Source organism: Ochotona princeps, chromosome 16, assembly GCF_030435755.1.
Source record: "Ochotona princeps isolate mOchPri1 chromosome 16, mOchPri1.hap1, whole genome shotgun sequence".
In the NCBI taxonomy this organism is placed as follows: domain Eukaryota; kingdom Metazoa; phylum Chordata; class Mammalia; order Lagomorpha; family Ochotonidae; genus Ochotona; species Ochotona princeps.
The window spans coordinates 8,429,346-8,446,331 of NC_080847.1; the positions used below are offsets into that span (position 1 = coordinate 8,429,346).

The 16,986-nt window shown below is 38.2% G+C and overlaps 1 protein-coding gene across 3 annotated transcripts in view; it reads right to left on the reverse strand.

Annotated features, from left to right (window-relative positions):
- CNTNAP4 (contactin associated protein family member 4) overlaps positions 1–16,986 on the reverse strand; it is a 557,001-nt gene that overhangs the window by 208,676 nt on the left and 331,339 nt on the right. For all 3 annotated transcript variants that reach the window (XM_058674663.1, XM_058674664.1, XM_058674662.1), the window contains one exon: positions 5,196–5,306. In XM_058674663.1, coding sequence (XP_058530646.1) covers positions 5,196–5,306 — 111 coding nt within the window. The remainder of the gene's footprint in view (positions 1–5,195; positions 5,307–16,986) is intronic.

Below are 16,986 nucleotides of genomic sequence, written 5' to 3' on the forward strand. Positions count from 1 at the left end.
CCACTCCAGAAAGTTGCTGTGCCTAAGCTCCATGCTCCAGTGTGATGGCATTTGGAGGTGGGACCTTCGAGAAGTTTAGATGAAATCATGGCTGTGGAATTAATATCCTTAAGGAAGAGGAATGCAGACAAATAGTTCCTCCATCAGAAACATATTCAGCAAAGGCCACAGGAACACAAGTGTAAAAGACCACATCCAGGGAACCAGCAAGGCAATCCCCAGCAGAGAACAAATTGACCATCATTGTGACCTTGGACTCAAGGTCTCCAGAACTGTGACAAATAAATACCTGTTGTATTTTACCAGTTGGGTAAAATCTAGCATGCAAAAGCTGGTGTCATGATCCAGGGGTGGTGACAGCACTGCCTGCAATGCCAGCATCCCACATGGGAGCTTGAAATCTTTAAAAGGAAAGAAATCTGTAAATCTTTACTTTAAAATCTATTATGTAGGGTCTCCTGGGAGGTTAACCTCTGCCTGAGGTTTCTGAAACTGTTTGTCTTCTTTCAGTCCTTCTCCTGTTTCCTGATTACCATCAATGTCTTCTCCTGGCAGTTACATCTTAATAAGTCACTTGCTCCTCAATCATTGGTTCCCGATCTGTTAGAGCTCAATGTAAGGTACCCCTTGGCTTCTTAACTCACCATGTATTGCACCTAAGCAAATGTTTCCTACTCATCGTTGTGAAAAAATATTAGTTATGTACTAAAAGAAATGTAAGCTATATTGTGGTAATTTTTCTCTTTAGGAACATGTTTTGCTTGGCCAGATTCATGTCATCATATCCTTTTCAGTACAATCATAGAAATTCAATTCCTAGCCTTAAGACAATTCCTAAGGCAAGAGGATCCCATGTCTTCAAGTTTGTGGGAGCTTAGAAGGACAGTCTGCCTTAAGCCTTTACCTCGTTATGGAAGTGCACCCATTTCTGCTCACTCATATACTTTGGAGATTCTTTTTTTATTAGTGTGAGTTAGAAAGAAGACATATATTGTCCATACATTGGTAGAATTAAGAGGTCTTCAAATCCAACTTCATATATTTACAGAAAATGGAAAAAAAGACAAAAGCATATTTCCAGTGTTACCCAAAAATATGAAACACTCATCTAAAACATCGTTTTATCACAGTAAATTACTTAGAACTGAGTACTTGCATATATACTCAGATGACATTACCAGATTGACTTGGGGTGAGGAATGTGTGACACCAGGGCAGGCAAGGATAATCAAGGAGTAGAGGAGTGTGCTGAGAAGGTGGTTGAAATGAGACTGCAACACACCCCCTGTGGGAGGGGCGCTGGAAGGGACAGCAGTAGCCAATGGTGGTTAGCTGAATGTCAAGTGGACACCCAGCCCCTCATACTGGGGTTAAATTGAAAGACTCGACACAACCACAGAAGGGATTGTATATTGATCTCAGAAGTTTCAGCCCAGCCCTCTCTGCGTTAATGAATACAGGATCTAGACATACTGAACAATAAAAGATGTATATCGTCACTCATGTTTATTTCCCCATCTGAAGGCCAATGTATGAAACATAATCTGTAAGCACAAGTGGCACTCTACTGGCCATAAAATTGATCTGGAATTTCATTTTCCAAACCTTTATCAACATGTTAATCTCTCAGTATGGGTTTTGTAACTTCATAAACCTATTTCCAGTTGCCAAAAAAAAAGTAAAAAATATTTTAAATAAAACTATCCCATATCATTTCAGCTCACAAACTTTGACCAAGGATATAATAAGGACAATAATGTTTTATCTTTACTTAAGTATGATAATGAACATATACAACCTAAGTCTGACTCTGATGTGCTTTATAATTGATAGAGTAAATGATTTTTCTAGCATAATTAGGTAGAAACATTAACTCCTTGCGATTACCTTTGAAGAAATTAGCATATTTGTTCTTCTGAGGTTTGCTAAAATGGGGTCCAACTAACCCTTTGTTCACATTGCACATCTTTGCTTTGGACTGTGTTTTTAAAATACGTGTAGCCTTACCACAGTGTGATGATCCTTGTCAATAGATCAGTACCACGCTACAATTATCCCTATTATTCCTACAGGAAATCAAAGCATAGAATTTAAATAAATTTAAAACTAAAGCAGCTACTATTCTAAAATTTTGTGACTCACAGTGGAGCATCCATAAGAGAGCAGCAATAGGGCCCAGAGCAATAGTGTAGTAGTTAAAGTCCTCGCCTTGAAAGTGCCAGAATCCCATATGGGTGCCGGTTCTAATCCCGGCAGCCCTGCTTCCCATCCAGCTCCCTGCTTGTGGCCTGGGAAAGCAGACGAGGACAGCCCAAGGATTTGGGACCCTGTACCCATGTGGGAGACCTGGAAGAAGCTCCTGGCTCCTGGCTTCAGATTGGCTCAGCTCCAGCCGTTGCGGCCACTTGGGGAGTGAATCATCTGATGGAAGATCTTCCTTTCTGTCTCTCCTTCTCTCTGTATATCTGGCTTTCCAATAAAAATAAATAAATCTTAAAAAAAATCTGTGGCACATCTATACTGTGGAATACTACTCAGCCATTAACAAGAATGAAATTCTACCATTTGCAATAAAATGGTCTCAACTAGAGATCATGCTCAATGAAATAATCCAATTCCAACTGTACAAATATTATATATTTCTCTGAAATAAATAACCTTCACGCAAAATACAAAATAAATAGATACATAGGCAAACATGTATGCACACATATTCACACAGATCAACTGTATAGTGGAGACTTGTATACCAAGAAGTAAAGATACATTGTAAGATGCATCTCTATTCCCAAATAAAAGACTCATGATGAAACTGTTAAATATGCCTTCACAATAGGCTACTGGATTTTCTACCATTGTCTATACCTACAATCCCATGAAACACTTAAATAGAAGAATGTTCAACCTGTGAGTGTTGCTGAAGGACTACACTACTGTAATAATATGGAAGGAAACAGTGGGGTGGGGGGAAATGAGAGAGTGGAGGGAGGAATCCTTGGGTCTATAGAACCATATTGTGAAAAATAATGATAAAAAAGTATATCATCACACCAAAAAAGAATTCACACTCAGTAGAACCAACTCATCCCATGAGTCTAGCATAAATCCCTTCTAGAAATGATGCTCCACTGACCTAATGACCTCTCACTTTGACCCACCTCTTAAGGAGTCTCCCACCTTACAGTATTTTGTCACACGGGCACCAAGTTTCCACTACATGAAGATTTAAGGGGCAAACCACACTCACACTAGAGCATTGGAATGTTTATTTTCTCGATTTACACATGATCTGATGACTTGACTGAACTTGTTTACCCTGCCTGCTGCTAACGAGACACAGAATGTTTCAATACTAGAAATAACATATAGTTTTCATAAATCACTCAAAATCTGACATTCCTTAATGAACACTTCGTGTAATTAATAGGGAAAAAAGGAAAACTAAAGAAAGGGAAAAAATGTAATCAACTAGGTTGACAACCAGCAAAAGATAATTAAAATCATCCTGTTTTGTTTCTCAGTTTCATTAACATGCAAATGAGATTCATGAAGTCTGATATTGTGTTTCACCAAGAGCCACAGAAATAAATTAAGAATGAAAATGAGTCCCACTGATGGAGACTCTTGATGAGTATATAACTTAATGAAAAAAAATTGGATTCAATTAATAGCATATATTTTTGTGATTTATTGAGCCTCAGCAAATGAAATAAAGATATAGAGATAAAGTGAAGATATTGTGTCTCTTTCAGTAGGCCCCATTCTGTGAAAGCTTTTAGTCCTCCATAGTAGGGTGCTAAATGTGGAAGTGTAAAGCACCCGGCAGAGACCTTATTATAAGATTGATGTGGGAATAATAGCATTTCCACTGGTTGGGCCATGGATGCAGGATCCATGAGGGCTAGGAGAGGATGCTTGCCAAGTCAGTCAGGGATTCAGAATTGAAAATAGGGACCAATAACTCTCACTGTAAAACACTGAAGAAGAGCAGACAGCCATTATCTACCCATGGAGATCAAGACTCTCTGCCAGATTACCCATCTGATACAAAGATCTGTTTCTGCTTGTCACATGCAGATGTATGCCTAAGTATCTCAGATAACCTGACATGGAAGTTCAGAATAAACCAGCTTAAAACAATCTATCAAAGTGTCATACAAATATCCACTTCATAATATATAGCTACGTATGATATAAATAATGTATACCAGATGGCAAAACATAAAGATATATACTCACACATGTGATTAAATGACATCAAATATTATAAAAGAAGTACATTACAAGAAGTAGCCAAGCGATTTTGGAATGAAAAAAAGAGATAATAAATGGTTGAAGTATAGTTTTAACAGTATGCGATTCTGGCACCTCTTTTCTTCTGGTTATTTAAAATGTTTTCTGTTTTACTAGAAGGGTACTTGAAACAGTGTATGGCAAATGGAGATAGAAGATGTTTATTTGTGCCCTCAAACTTTTTTGAAAGGCACAAATAGTGTTTTTATAATTCACGTTTTTCACAAACTTTCTGAAGTACCCTCACATCGCCCAGGCCTCTTTTATGTTTCCCATGTGTGAAGATGACTTTTACCTTACATAGAGACCACAATGGTACTCTAAATACATGGTGTTTTGAAGTTCTCTCTTAGTTCTACAAGTGCCATTTAATTATCTTCACTTTCCTTTAAACATATTCAGGTAATCAAATACCACCTAGCTAAGAGATAGTAAACAATATGAACTGAGTATTCCTTAAGGAGCATGAAAGATTTATTAAGTTCCTGTTCCTCAACAGGAAAAACAAATCTTGTCAACCATAGTGAGAATTAAAGAAACTGAGGGATTACTATTTTTTAATAACTAGCAACTTTTAAAATTACTTCTTACCAACTTTGTTGTTTAACTTGAAATACAAAGCCAATTAAATTTCCATCAATACTTTATCCATATGATTGGATAGGGTTGTAGAAAAATTTATAAACTATATTAAAATTTCTGCCACATTAAGAGATTTCCATTCTTTAAATGTCGAGAGGAGGATCTAGGATTTTCCAGTAGAAGCCAATTGGGTTTTAACCATTTGCTTATTTGGAAGTGTGTTATTTTGTACAATATATCATATATAATGATTTCATTCAGCGTCTATGGAAATGTCATGAAATTGCCCGTGAACCATACAGAGGAGAAAGTGAACTTACCATCCCTTCGATTCAGCCTTGCGAACCCAGGACCATGACTGCTAGAGAGCTCTGAGGAGCTGCTGAACGATGCCTGAGGCAGGGCAGACACGAGTGGGTTGTCACAGTCATCTGCCAGGAGAAAAAGTGGGATGCCTGGATCAGCAGTGTGTGGATAGCATGCTCACACTAACAGACACAGCAAGCAACTTACAAAAACAACATCAACACCCAGGATCTAGGACCTCCAAGAATCCGCAGTGTGATTCTAAAGGTCTAGAGTTTTGTGAGACAAAGAATTCAAAGGCAGGAGACTATGGAAAGAGAGAGGTACAGTATCACAGAAACTTTAACATGAAGTCTTGAGGAAGTAAAGGTTGCTGTAAACCAGAGACAAAAAAATGTGTCATCATAAAAGGAATATTTATCAATTGGAAGTATACTAAAATTAAAAATCTATGGTTTCCAAAAGACCTTGACGAGAGTAAACAACAACAAAACTCCTACAAACTGTAGAGATATGAAACTTAATAAAAAATATATGAAAGCAACACCAGAACCAGTATACAATTAGTATTCCAAATAGAGGAAATAAAAAAGTTCCTTTGTATCAAAAAAATGCACTAAGAAAAAATGGCGCAAGGCAGCACCAGAGTGTCCAAAGGACAGTATCTACATAATCCAACGCCTAACCCTATCTGTAAAAAGGAATGTAAATCAGGACTGCGCTCAGTTCCTATTTTACAGACAGTGAATTAGCCAGAAGTCGCACCATGCCAGGTCACCCAGAGAACACATGTCAGAAGAAGTGCTAACACAATGCTAGCAGGAGCATGACCTTGAGCATCGCTTTTAAAAAGCAATTTGTCATCAGCCTGTGTGTGTGAACCTTGACCTATCCTGTTTCCCCCAAGTTCACCTGATGAGCAGGTCTTAGTGTGAACCTGGTCTAAAGGAGCAGTGTCTTCCTGCTCAATGTGCTACATAAATACTAGAACTCATTGTATTTCATGATAAGAAAAAAAATTGAAAAGAAAGCCCCAAGCTAGAGAAACCTGTGTTTGTACATCAAGAAACATACATGATTTTTGACAATATTCTTTAAAACAGCAAAATATCATGAGCAAAGTCACATATCCCCTTGCCAAAGGAGAGATAAACAAATTGCGGTGCCCTTCACAATGGAATCATATGTAATACTAAAAATCAACTACAGAAACACAAAATGCAATAGTTGGATCTAAGAAACAAAATTTTAGTAAAAAATAGTTATGTAAAGTCATACACTATTGGATCATATATCACATAAGATGAAAGTTTTCCAAATACTAAATAAAACATGCTTTTAGTACTGTGACTTCTAAAAATTACTTTTCAAATAAGAAACAAGAAAAAAGCACAAAATTTGGATCAGTTACCTCTGTCAGAAGGCAAAATTGGGAAAACAGAAAAGCTTACCCTCAAGTGTAATAGAATTAATAATGCTTTTATCTTAGCATAGGCAATACACTCAGAGATTTCCATTTTATTAGATAGGTGATAGACATATATATGTAAAACATATAAGACTATATATGCTATTGATTTTACCTATCCAGGAGCATGGGATGTTACTCCATCTTTTGAGGTCTTGTTCAATTTCTTTTTTAAGTAGTTTGTAGTTTTCTTCAAATAAATCTGCTACATTTTTGGTTAGATTTATTCCCAGATATTTCATACTTTTCTCTGTTATTTTGAATGGTATCTTGCTGGTTAAGTCTTTTTCCATCTTGGGGCTGTTCGCATGCACTATGGCTGTTGATTTTTGTTCATTAATTTTGTACCCTGCCACTCTACCAAACTCTCGTACAAGTTCTAGCAGTCTCTGTATTGAGTCTCTTGGCTCTTCTACATAAAGAATCATATCATCTGCATATAGTGAGAGTTTGACTTCTTCGTTTCCCATTTGGATTCCTCTGATTTCTTTTTCTTGTCTTATGGCCTCAGCGAGTACCTCTAGGACTATGTTGAATAGTAGTGGAGAAAGTGGACATCCCTGTCTTGTTCCAGATCTCAGTGGGAAGGGTTCCAGCTTTTCTCCATTCAGTATGATGCTGGCGTTGGGTTTCTCATATATGGCTTTAATTATGTTGTGGATTTTTCCATCTATGCCTACCTTGGTTAGGGTTTTTAGTAGGAAGTGGTGTTGGATTTTGTCGAAAGCTTTTTCTGCATCTATTGATACTATCGTGTGATTCTTGTTTTTCAGTTTTTGGATGTGGTGTATCACATTTATGGATTTCCGAATGTTGAACCATCCCTGCATTCCAGGGATGAATCCTACTTGATCTGGATGAATGATCTGTCTGATGTGTTTTTGAATTCTGTTGGCTAGGATTTTGTTGAGAATCTTAGCATCAATGTTCATCAAAGAGATAGGTCTGTAGTTTTCCTTCTCTGTTAGTTCTCTGTCTGGTTTTGGGATTAAGGTAATGTTGGCTTCATAGAATGAGTTTGGAAGGGTTGCCTCTTTTTCTATTGTTTTGAAGAGTTTGTAGAGGATTGGGGTCAGTTCTGTTCGGAATGTTTTGTAGAATTCTGTAGTGAAGCCATCTGGGCCTGGGCTTTTCTTTGTTGGGAGGTCTTTAATCACTGATTCAATCTCTACTTCAGTTATGGGTTTGTTCAGGTCGTTTGTTGCCTCTGGGCTAAGTTTTGGCAGGTGGTAGAAGTCTAAGAACTTTTCCATTTCTTGGTGATCTTCTGATTTGTTGGAGTACAGTGCTTTGTAGTAATTTCTAATTATGGCCTTAATGGATGCGGTGTCTGTTGTTATGTTGCCTTTTTCATCTTTGATGCTGTTAATTCTTGCCTTCTCTTGTTTTTTCTTTGTCAGTCGGGCCAGTGGGGTGTCTATCTTGTTTATCTTCTCAAAAAAACCAGCCTTTTGATTCATTGATTTTGTGTATGGTTTTTTTTTTTTATTTCTATCTGGTTGATTTCCTCCCTTGTTTTGATGATTTCTTGTTTCCTACTGTGTGTGGGGCTCTTCTGCTGTTGTTTTTCCAATTCCTGGAGGTGTGTGTTTAGTTCCTATATTTGGCGCCTCTCTTGGGCCTTGACATGAGCTCCAACTGCGATGAGTTTACCCCGTAGCACTGCTTTGGCAGTGTCCCACAAATTTTGGAATGTTGTGTCAGAGTTTTCATTGGTTTCCATAAATTTTTTGATCTCATCTTTAATTTCTTCTCTGATCCATTGTTTGTTTAGTAGCATATTGTTCAGCCTCCAAGAGTTTCTGTATTTCCTGGGGCATTTTGAATTGCTGATTTCCAGCTTCATTCCGTGGTGGTCTGAGAGGGTACATGGTATGATTCCTATCTTTTTGAAGTTATTTAGGTTTGCTTTGTGTCCTATCATGTGGTCGATCCTGGAGAAGGTGCCATGCACTGCTGAAAAAAATGTATAATCTGTGGCCTTAGGGTAAAAAATTCTATAAATATCTATCATGTCCAGTTGTTCTATTGTTTGTATGAGCTCTGTTGTTTCTTTGTTGAGTTTTTGTTTTATTGATCTGTCTATTGTTGTTAGTGGGGTGTTAAGATCACCCACTATTATTGTGTGTATATCTATGTCTCCCCTTAAGTCCGTGAGTAATTGCTTCATGTAGCTAGGTGCGTTTGAATTTGGTGCATATATGTTCACAATGGTAATTACTTCCTGATGGATCAGTCCCTTCACCAATATATAATGTCCTTCCCTGTCCTTTTTGATGTGTGTCAGATTGAAGTCCACATCATCTGAAATTAAGACAGCTACCCCAGCCTTTTTTTCTCGTCCATTGGCATGAAATATCTGTTTCCAACCTTTCACTTTCAGCTTCTTAGAATCTCTTCTGGTTAGATGTGTCTCTTGTAGGCAACAGATAGTTGGGTGCTGTTTGATAATCCATTCTGTTAATCTATGCCTTTTAATATCATTAAAATGTGTATACTGCCAAAAGCAATATATACATTCAACGCAATCCCAATCAAATTGCCCAAAACATTCTTCATGGAAGTGGAAACAATGATCCAAAGGTTCATCTGGAAACACAAAAAACCACGGATAGCTAGAACCATCCTGAAGAACAGGAAGTTAGCAGGGGGAATCACAGTTCCGGACCTCTGGACATACTATAGGGCAGTGGTTACCAAAACAGCGTGGTACTGGCACAAAGATAGAGAGGAAGATCAATGGAGCAGAATAGAAACACCAGAAGGGAACCCACACAGATACAGCCAAATAATCTTTGACAAAAAGACAAACGACAATCCAGGGAAATGGGAAGGTCTGTTCAATAAATGCTGTTGGGACAACTGGTTAATAGCCTGCAGAAACAAAAAAATAGATCCACATCTCTCACCATACACTAAGATCAGATCTAAATGGATAACAGATCTAAACGTACATCCAGAAACCTTCAAACTTTTGGAAGAAAATATTGGAAACACACTGCAACACTTAGGGGTAGGCCCTCACTTCCTAAAAAAGACTCCAAATGCAGTAGAAATCAAGACCAAAATAAACAATTGGGACCTCATCAAACTAAGAAGCTTCTGTACAGCTAGAGAAACAATCAACAAAGTAAAAAGGCAACCCACAGAATGGGAGAAGATCTTTGCACACGAGATAGGTGATAGAGGGCTGATCTCCAGAATATACAAAGAGCTACAAAACAACCAAAATGTCAAAACAAACAAGCCACTCAAGAAATGGGCACAGGAAATGGGCAAACACTTCACAAAAGAACAAACCCAAATGGCAAATAAACATATGAAAAAATGCTCAAGTTCCCTGGCAATAAGGGAAATCCAAATTAAAACATCAATGAGGTACCACCTAACGCCAGTAAGACTGGCCCACATGAATAAAAGCACCAACAACACTTGTTGGCGAGGTTGTGGGGAAAAGGGATCCCTACTCCACTGCTGGTGGGGCTGCAGGCTGGTACAGCCTCTAGGGAAATCAGTATGGAGAATATTCAAACAACTCAAATTCAACATACTGTATGATCCAGCAATAGCACTCCTAGGAATATATCCAGAACAATTGTTTTATGAGAAACCAACATGCACTCCTATGCTCATAGCAGCACAATCAGTAATTGCAAAAACATGGAAGCAACCAAAATGCCCATCAACAGAGGATTGGATAAGAAAGCTATGGTTCATCTACTCCATGGAATACTACTCAGCTATTAAAAAAAACAAAATGCAGTTCTTTGTGGCTGAATGGGCCCAACTGGAAACCATAATGCTAAGGGAAATGAGCCAATCACAAAAGGTTAAATACCACATGTTTGCCTTAATTTAAGGTGATATGATGTTATGTATAACATGTTATGTTATGAATGTTATATGTTGTGTATAAACTAAAATTGAAGTGTAGGTGAGGTGGTCACAGAAGGTGGCTGGGAACTCGCATTTACTTTTAACATATTGGTTACTCATTACTATGTCAATTAATTCCATAATGATGTAAATTTTTGCTGATGGTATGTTGGAGCTTTCAACTGACTGGGATGATACTCTGCTGGCTCTGTCTTCAGACCACAGAGGGTATACCTAAGAAGACGTTGAACTTGACTGGACAATAAGATGCTGGACTCTATGTTTGGTATATGCTTGCAATGGGGGAATCTCAACTGAACTTGAGCTATGGTTATGCAACAAGGTGGAGGAATCCACCATGGTGGGAGGGTTTGGGGAGGGGTGGGGAGAACCCAAGTACCTATGTAACTGTGTCACATAATACAATGTAATTAATGAAGTAAAATAATAAATAATTAAAAGAAAAAAAATAAATAAAATGAGGTGTTAGACAAAAAAAAAAGACTATATGTGCATACATATACATGGGAAGACACGCTGAATCTTTTACAAAAAAAAAAACTAAATCTCTTGAAGGCCCAGGAGCAGTTAATATGGAGATGAATGGACAGGAAACTTCCTGGTCCACAGGTTTAGATAAAGGATTTGCTAGAACTGATCCTGTATTGGCGAGCTGTCTCTTGCTGTTGAAATGTAAATGGATTGGGCCCCCCTCCCCTGGTGCCTATGTAACAACCTTCTTTGAAAGTCTGATGCTGGCAATAAAATTCTGGCTATCTGACCATCATGGTAGTTCACGTGTGTTATTACTGGCTTCGTGCACCAAGTTCATCGCTGCAGGACAACAAATACATATACAGTAACAAACATGTGGATATCAATCTATCTATGTATAGGCACATACTAAAGCATATATATATGCTACCTATCCTTTCATGAACATCACATGAGTGTTGCTTTTAATGTTAAAAAATTAAATATCAGAAAAGCATTAGAATAATATCATGTTTACAATGCTGTCCATATATGCTTAATTTATTCAAATGTTTCCTCATCCTACATAATCATTCAAGTATTCCTTTCATTTTATGCAATTATTACATTGTTCCCATTCTTGCTCTAATCAGAAAAATAGTTCCCTCATAATTAATATACATCAATAATTAAAATCATACAAGATTATCTCAAATGTTTTCATTGATAGTAATCAATTTAATTTAAATTAAATTAAGTCACAAATTATCTAGATTCACCTGAAATTTTTTGACACTCATTCTGCTTGAATATAGTTTCTCCTCAAAGTGTCTTTTACAAAAATGTGCCTGAGGCAGAGTTTGATTTTTTAATATGGTCACATTTTCATTTAAAATGCACTTTTTCTCCTTTTTACACTTGAAATTCCTTAGCTAACTCTTAAGATAGACAGTTTCTGCCTGTATATTGATTGGCTTAAGTACTAACACCAGCGAATCCAGTTGTAATTCAAGCATTAGGCAGAGTATACATAAAAAGTCTTTCAATCCATGGAGTGTTGAAGGAAATTCTGATTATGCCCACGATGTTTTGTAAGTTCTGGGAAGCACGAAGTGTGTTTGCACACACAGATGCATACACCACACTCACAAAAGGAGAGTCCACACAGGAGTATGCATTATCGGAACTGCAGCGAATTTGGAATCATTCTCAGTATGCAGATGTGTAGTGAAAACGGGTATTTAACTGCAATTCACAATCAATTATGCAGATTCAGATCAATACCCTGAATGTAAAATGCCTCTATTGTACAATCACTCTCTCTAGAGGGCATATATTTATTGCCCATTTGTTTTTGCCAACGATAAAGTGAGAATCAATACCGGTCTACTTTTTGCTGTAAAAGAATGGAATTAAAATCAGAAAAGGGGTGTCTTTTCCTTTTGTCAGTAGTGGAACATGTGAAATGAGACACTGATCAGGGGAGGGCTGCTGGGGGTCTTCCAATAGTTGGTCAAGTTCCAGTTGTTGGTTGGTAGTGGTCACACGGACTAACTCTCCTTCACCAAGACCACATCCTATATGCTCCCACAGAATTTTTTTTAGCAGCAATATAATTTATTCTTTAGTAACTAAAGATAACTAACACAAGTTAGAAGCTCATAGGAAACAGCATTGAAAGAGAGGCCTACTGTAGTACAAAATATTTCAAAGTTCATGCCCAGTTTTTTAATAGTGTACCCATTCCATGAACTTTCTGAAGACCATTCATACTTGGAGGGCACCCAGTGCCAAGAACTCCTGCCTCAGATAGTAATTGTGTAATCCTACAGAGGGGATAACAGAGGCAGAGTTTGGCGAATCTGCTCATCTGAATGTGGTAGAACTGTGATATTTACAAAGCGAGTAGATGTCAGGAAATCAGTGTGTAACAACACTATCATAATTATGATTTCTTCAGGTTGGGGAGTAGGAATTCCATTAGATACCATGATGGCTTGAATAAAACATCTCTCAAGGAGTTGTGTGCTCCAATTCCAGTTTTGTCACATTATTTATTACCCAGTTAATTTTCGATCGTCTTGACACCACAGGAAGGAAAAAAAAAGATTTCAGGCAGTAATAAGCCTGGAATAGCTACAAGGCATATTTCCCTCTAGATATGAAATGCAATCCTGGATTAAGTATCAGTCTCTAGTGAATTTAATTCCAGAAAACCCAATTTCTCAGACTGTACCAGTAAATGCAGGTTCTGGACTTGGAAAGCTGAGGACTATAAACCAGATCAAAGATTCTTAACTGAAGACGACTGTCCCCCACTCTTGGGGACATGAAGCTCTGTCTGGAGGCGCCCGAGTGTTCCCACCTGTGAGGGGGTACTCCTGCAACTAGCTGGGTGGTGCCAGCAATACTTCTGAACATTCAGGAACACACAGGGAAGGCCTCATGATGAAGGGCTATAGTCCTGAGCTTGAAAAATGCTATTCCATATTCCAGTAAAAGCCAGGGACCAGTCTTTTCCTGGGTTACTTGCAGCTAAAACTCTTACCACACAGCAAGTATTAGCTCCAGCTTATTGTTTATCAGATGCAAATGCAAGCTTGTAAGTACACACGAATTTAAGAGTTTTTCAAAGCTGAAGGGATATATTAACTCAAAAATTAATTGCATTGTTTCAGTACACTATTTTTAAAGGATTTACTAATTATTTCAAAATCAGTTATGGAAAAACAGGCAGGAGAGATAGCAAGACAGAGTGATTCAGAGAGAGATTCTCTATCCAGTTGCTCACTCCCCACATGGCCACAATGGCCAGGGCTGGGCCAGGCCAAAACTGGAAGCCAGGAGCTTCTTCTGGGTCCCACATGAGTGACAGGGGTCCAAGCACTTGGATCTCCCTTTGCTGCCTTCCCAGGCACAAAAACAGCAAGACAGATTGGAAATGAATCAGCTCAGACTCAAATCGGCATTCAGTGGGTCGCTAGTGTCATAAGCTGCAATACTATCCACTACAATACAATACTTGCATTAGGTGTTTTATGCAGTTTAGTTAAATACTATATCAGATCATCACGTTTCCCCGGTCCCTTCACTAATAGGCCTCTGGCAACATTCTTTGTGGGTATAGATGGGCATGAAAATCCTACTCCTCCCGGAATTTAGTAATATGGCCCCAAACATCTCATAGAAGCATGGAAAATTCAGGCATGCTGTATGGGCTAATTCTGATTGTCTTACATTACAGCCCAAAATGAGCATTACTTTCAGTACTTCAGGCTTTTCCAAGTTTATATTACATTTTATTTTAACTTCTTCACAATCATATTAGAATTTCCATTTTAACCTTGCTGTACATTAGAAACAATAAACTACCATTTCTATAGTCTTTTGGTTAAAAAAATTATAAACACTGACTATATTTGAGATTTTAAGTAAATTCTATTAGGACAACCATATTAGAAATAGTTAACTAACATGTAGAGATCTTTTCATACACACACACACACACACATACACACAGAGTCATACAGCTGTATGGAGTTCAGGTGCATATTTCATAAAAGTCAGCACTTACTCTTCAAATGGAGGGAAAACTTAGCAGTGTTGTTAGAAAGACAATGATAAATGAGACTTCTGGCAAACTGTATATATGAACACACACAGAAGTCTCTTACAAATAAAGATGAGTGCTGTATTCAAAGTGTCTTAATATAACAAGCTAGAAAGTAATTTTAATTATGCTTTACAAAGGATTTTAATGCCTGATTCTCATAAGTAAGTAAGAGCTATTCAGTTTTTAATAAAAGCAATTCAATTTTCTTAAGCTTTGTGCAATATTGTCTTTGCTAAGATAATAGCAGATATACGATTGGGTACTTAATTTCTTTATGCCTTACATACATTAACTCATTTGATATTGACAAGTTCCAGGTACAACTGGATACTATAAACTCTTGGACAAAAGAAGAAGAGAGGAAACAATAGCTCAACAATTTAGTATTCATTTATTTAATAAATGTAAATGATTTAAATAATTTATTTTTTAGCCACAATACACAAGGACCTAGGATGCACAAGGACTTAGGATGCACAGGTAGTAGAAATATTTATCTCAACACAGGGTTTGATTGGGTCAGATCTCCCCTTCTAGACCAGTATATTGTCGAAACAAGTTTTGGTCAACTAAAATGTACTTCACCAAAACAAAACACCTGTTAGAACTGATCTCTGCAGCGTCCACCTTGATTACTACAGAGTAACTACTCCACTGCGGTTTCAATGATCTGCTGGAACAAGCTATATGTCTGTGAATGAGTCTTACATCCCACAAAAATATACCTTGAAGAACAGGACACAATAGGACAAGATAGGACAGGGAAAGAGCAAAGATGATTAAAATCCTCCGAAGTGCCAGAGCACAAGAAGCCCCTAGGGGCAGCATGGCTGACAGGGAGCTTTGGAAGCACCAGAATTTTGTTCTTTAAAAATAAATAAATAAGTAAATAAATAAATAATCTTAGATCTAAACAAAACATTTCAGTGACAGATTTAGGACTGAGAAATAATTTTCCCTTAAAGAAATGATTTCCCTAAGTAAAGTGCTTTATTGTGATCCATATTGTTCAAACAGCCATCCAGTTGGAATTGGACATCATTAGCCAATCTAAGAAAGGTGTGGACTTGTGGTGACATATTTCCAAAGCATTGTGTACAAGGCAAGATTTCAGCTGGAAATTCAGACAACAGTCTGAATCAGTTACTCACACTGTCCAAGTCTTGTTCAATGATTCCATGTGAGATCTCACCTCCTTGAAGCAACATGACACAAAACCCAGTGACTTATGTTTCACTCTTTCCTAGCCAGTGAGAGGCCCAACATACAGACGGACATCTGTCTGCCTATACAGAAAAACAGAACCTGTGGCAACCTACCAGTACCCATCCATCCAATTACATGTAGCAAGCAGTGTAGGAATCCAAGGAGTGACTCCATAGCAACTGGCAAAAGGAAAAGCCAGGATACTGCCAGTAATGTACGCCTTCCCTAATCTATGTTTCTTGTCCTTGTTTCTGATTTGCATATGGCTGAATGTATTTGGTACAGATTAAGGGATGGCAGGAAAAATGAAGCACACACTCCTGACAGATCACACAGGCTGCCTAGCCTCTTGTTAACCCACCTACAACTCTTACACCAACAGTCTCCCATCAAAGCACACCTAACTCTTTGGTGTTAGTCTACAATCAAGCTTTCCCCTCTTGTGCTGCTGCTGAGTCTCTGTTAAATGCCAATGGTGAGGGCCAACTCCCCTGCTGCAGCCACCTCTGAATTCGCAGCCTTCCCCTGTTCTCATTTAGCTGCTCTTCATTTTTCACACCTCCATGTTCCTGCCAGCTCTGCCTTCTCATCCCATTCACTGTAGTCACACAAGCATTCCCTCAGCATGCCTCAGAGAAGCCACCACGTCTACCAGGGGGACTGGCAGTAGACCCAGCCAACCCCCTGATAGAAGAGATTACAGACCAGCTCCAGGGTGTCTTTTCTGAAATGTGCACCTCCGTAATCCACTCTAGCAGCACTCAGAATCCCACGGAGGAGATAAAAACTTACCAAAACTGCACCCCAGAGCCAAGATGGTGCTGGTGGGAAATTAATTCCCAGCTGTGGAGTTCTGCTCCTTTCTACAATGCTTTCCATCATGTCTCATGGCGCTTTTTAAAGATTGAAGAAACAAGATATCACACCCTACCTTCATCTCCCTATACAGCCTTGCCCATGGACAGCAATTGGAGGCAGCTTCTTGATACAGTAAAATTCTTTTGAGAAAGAAGGGAAAAATATTTTCTAGAAGGAATCGATGATGCAGCGAGGCTTGCATAAAATTAAATTTTTCATGAAAGCAGGTGACAAGAGACTCCATACTCTTGTCATTACCTAAAATAACATTTCAACTCAATTAGATACCACTGAGCATAGAGTACTGCTA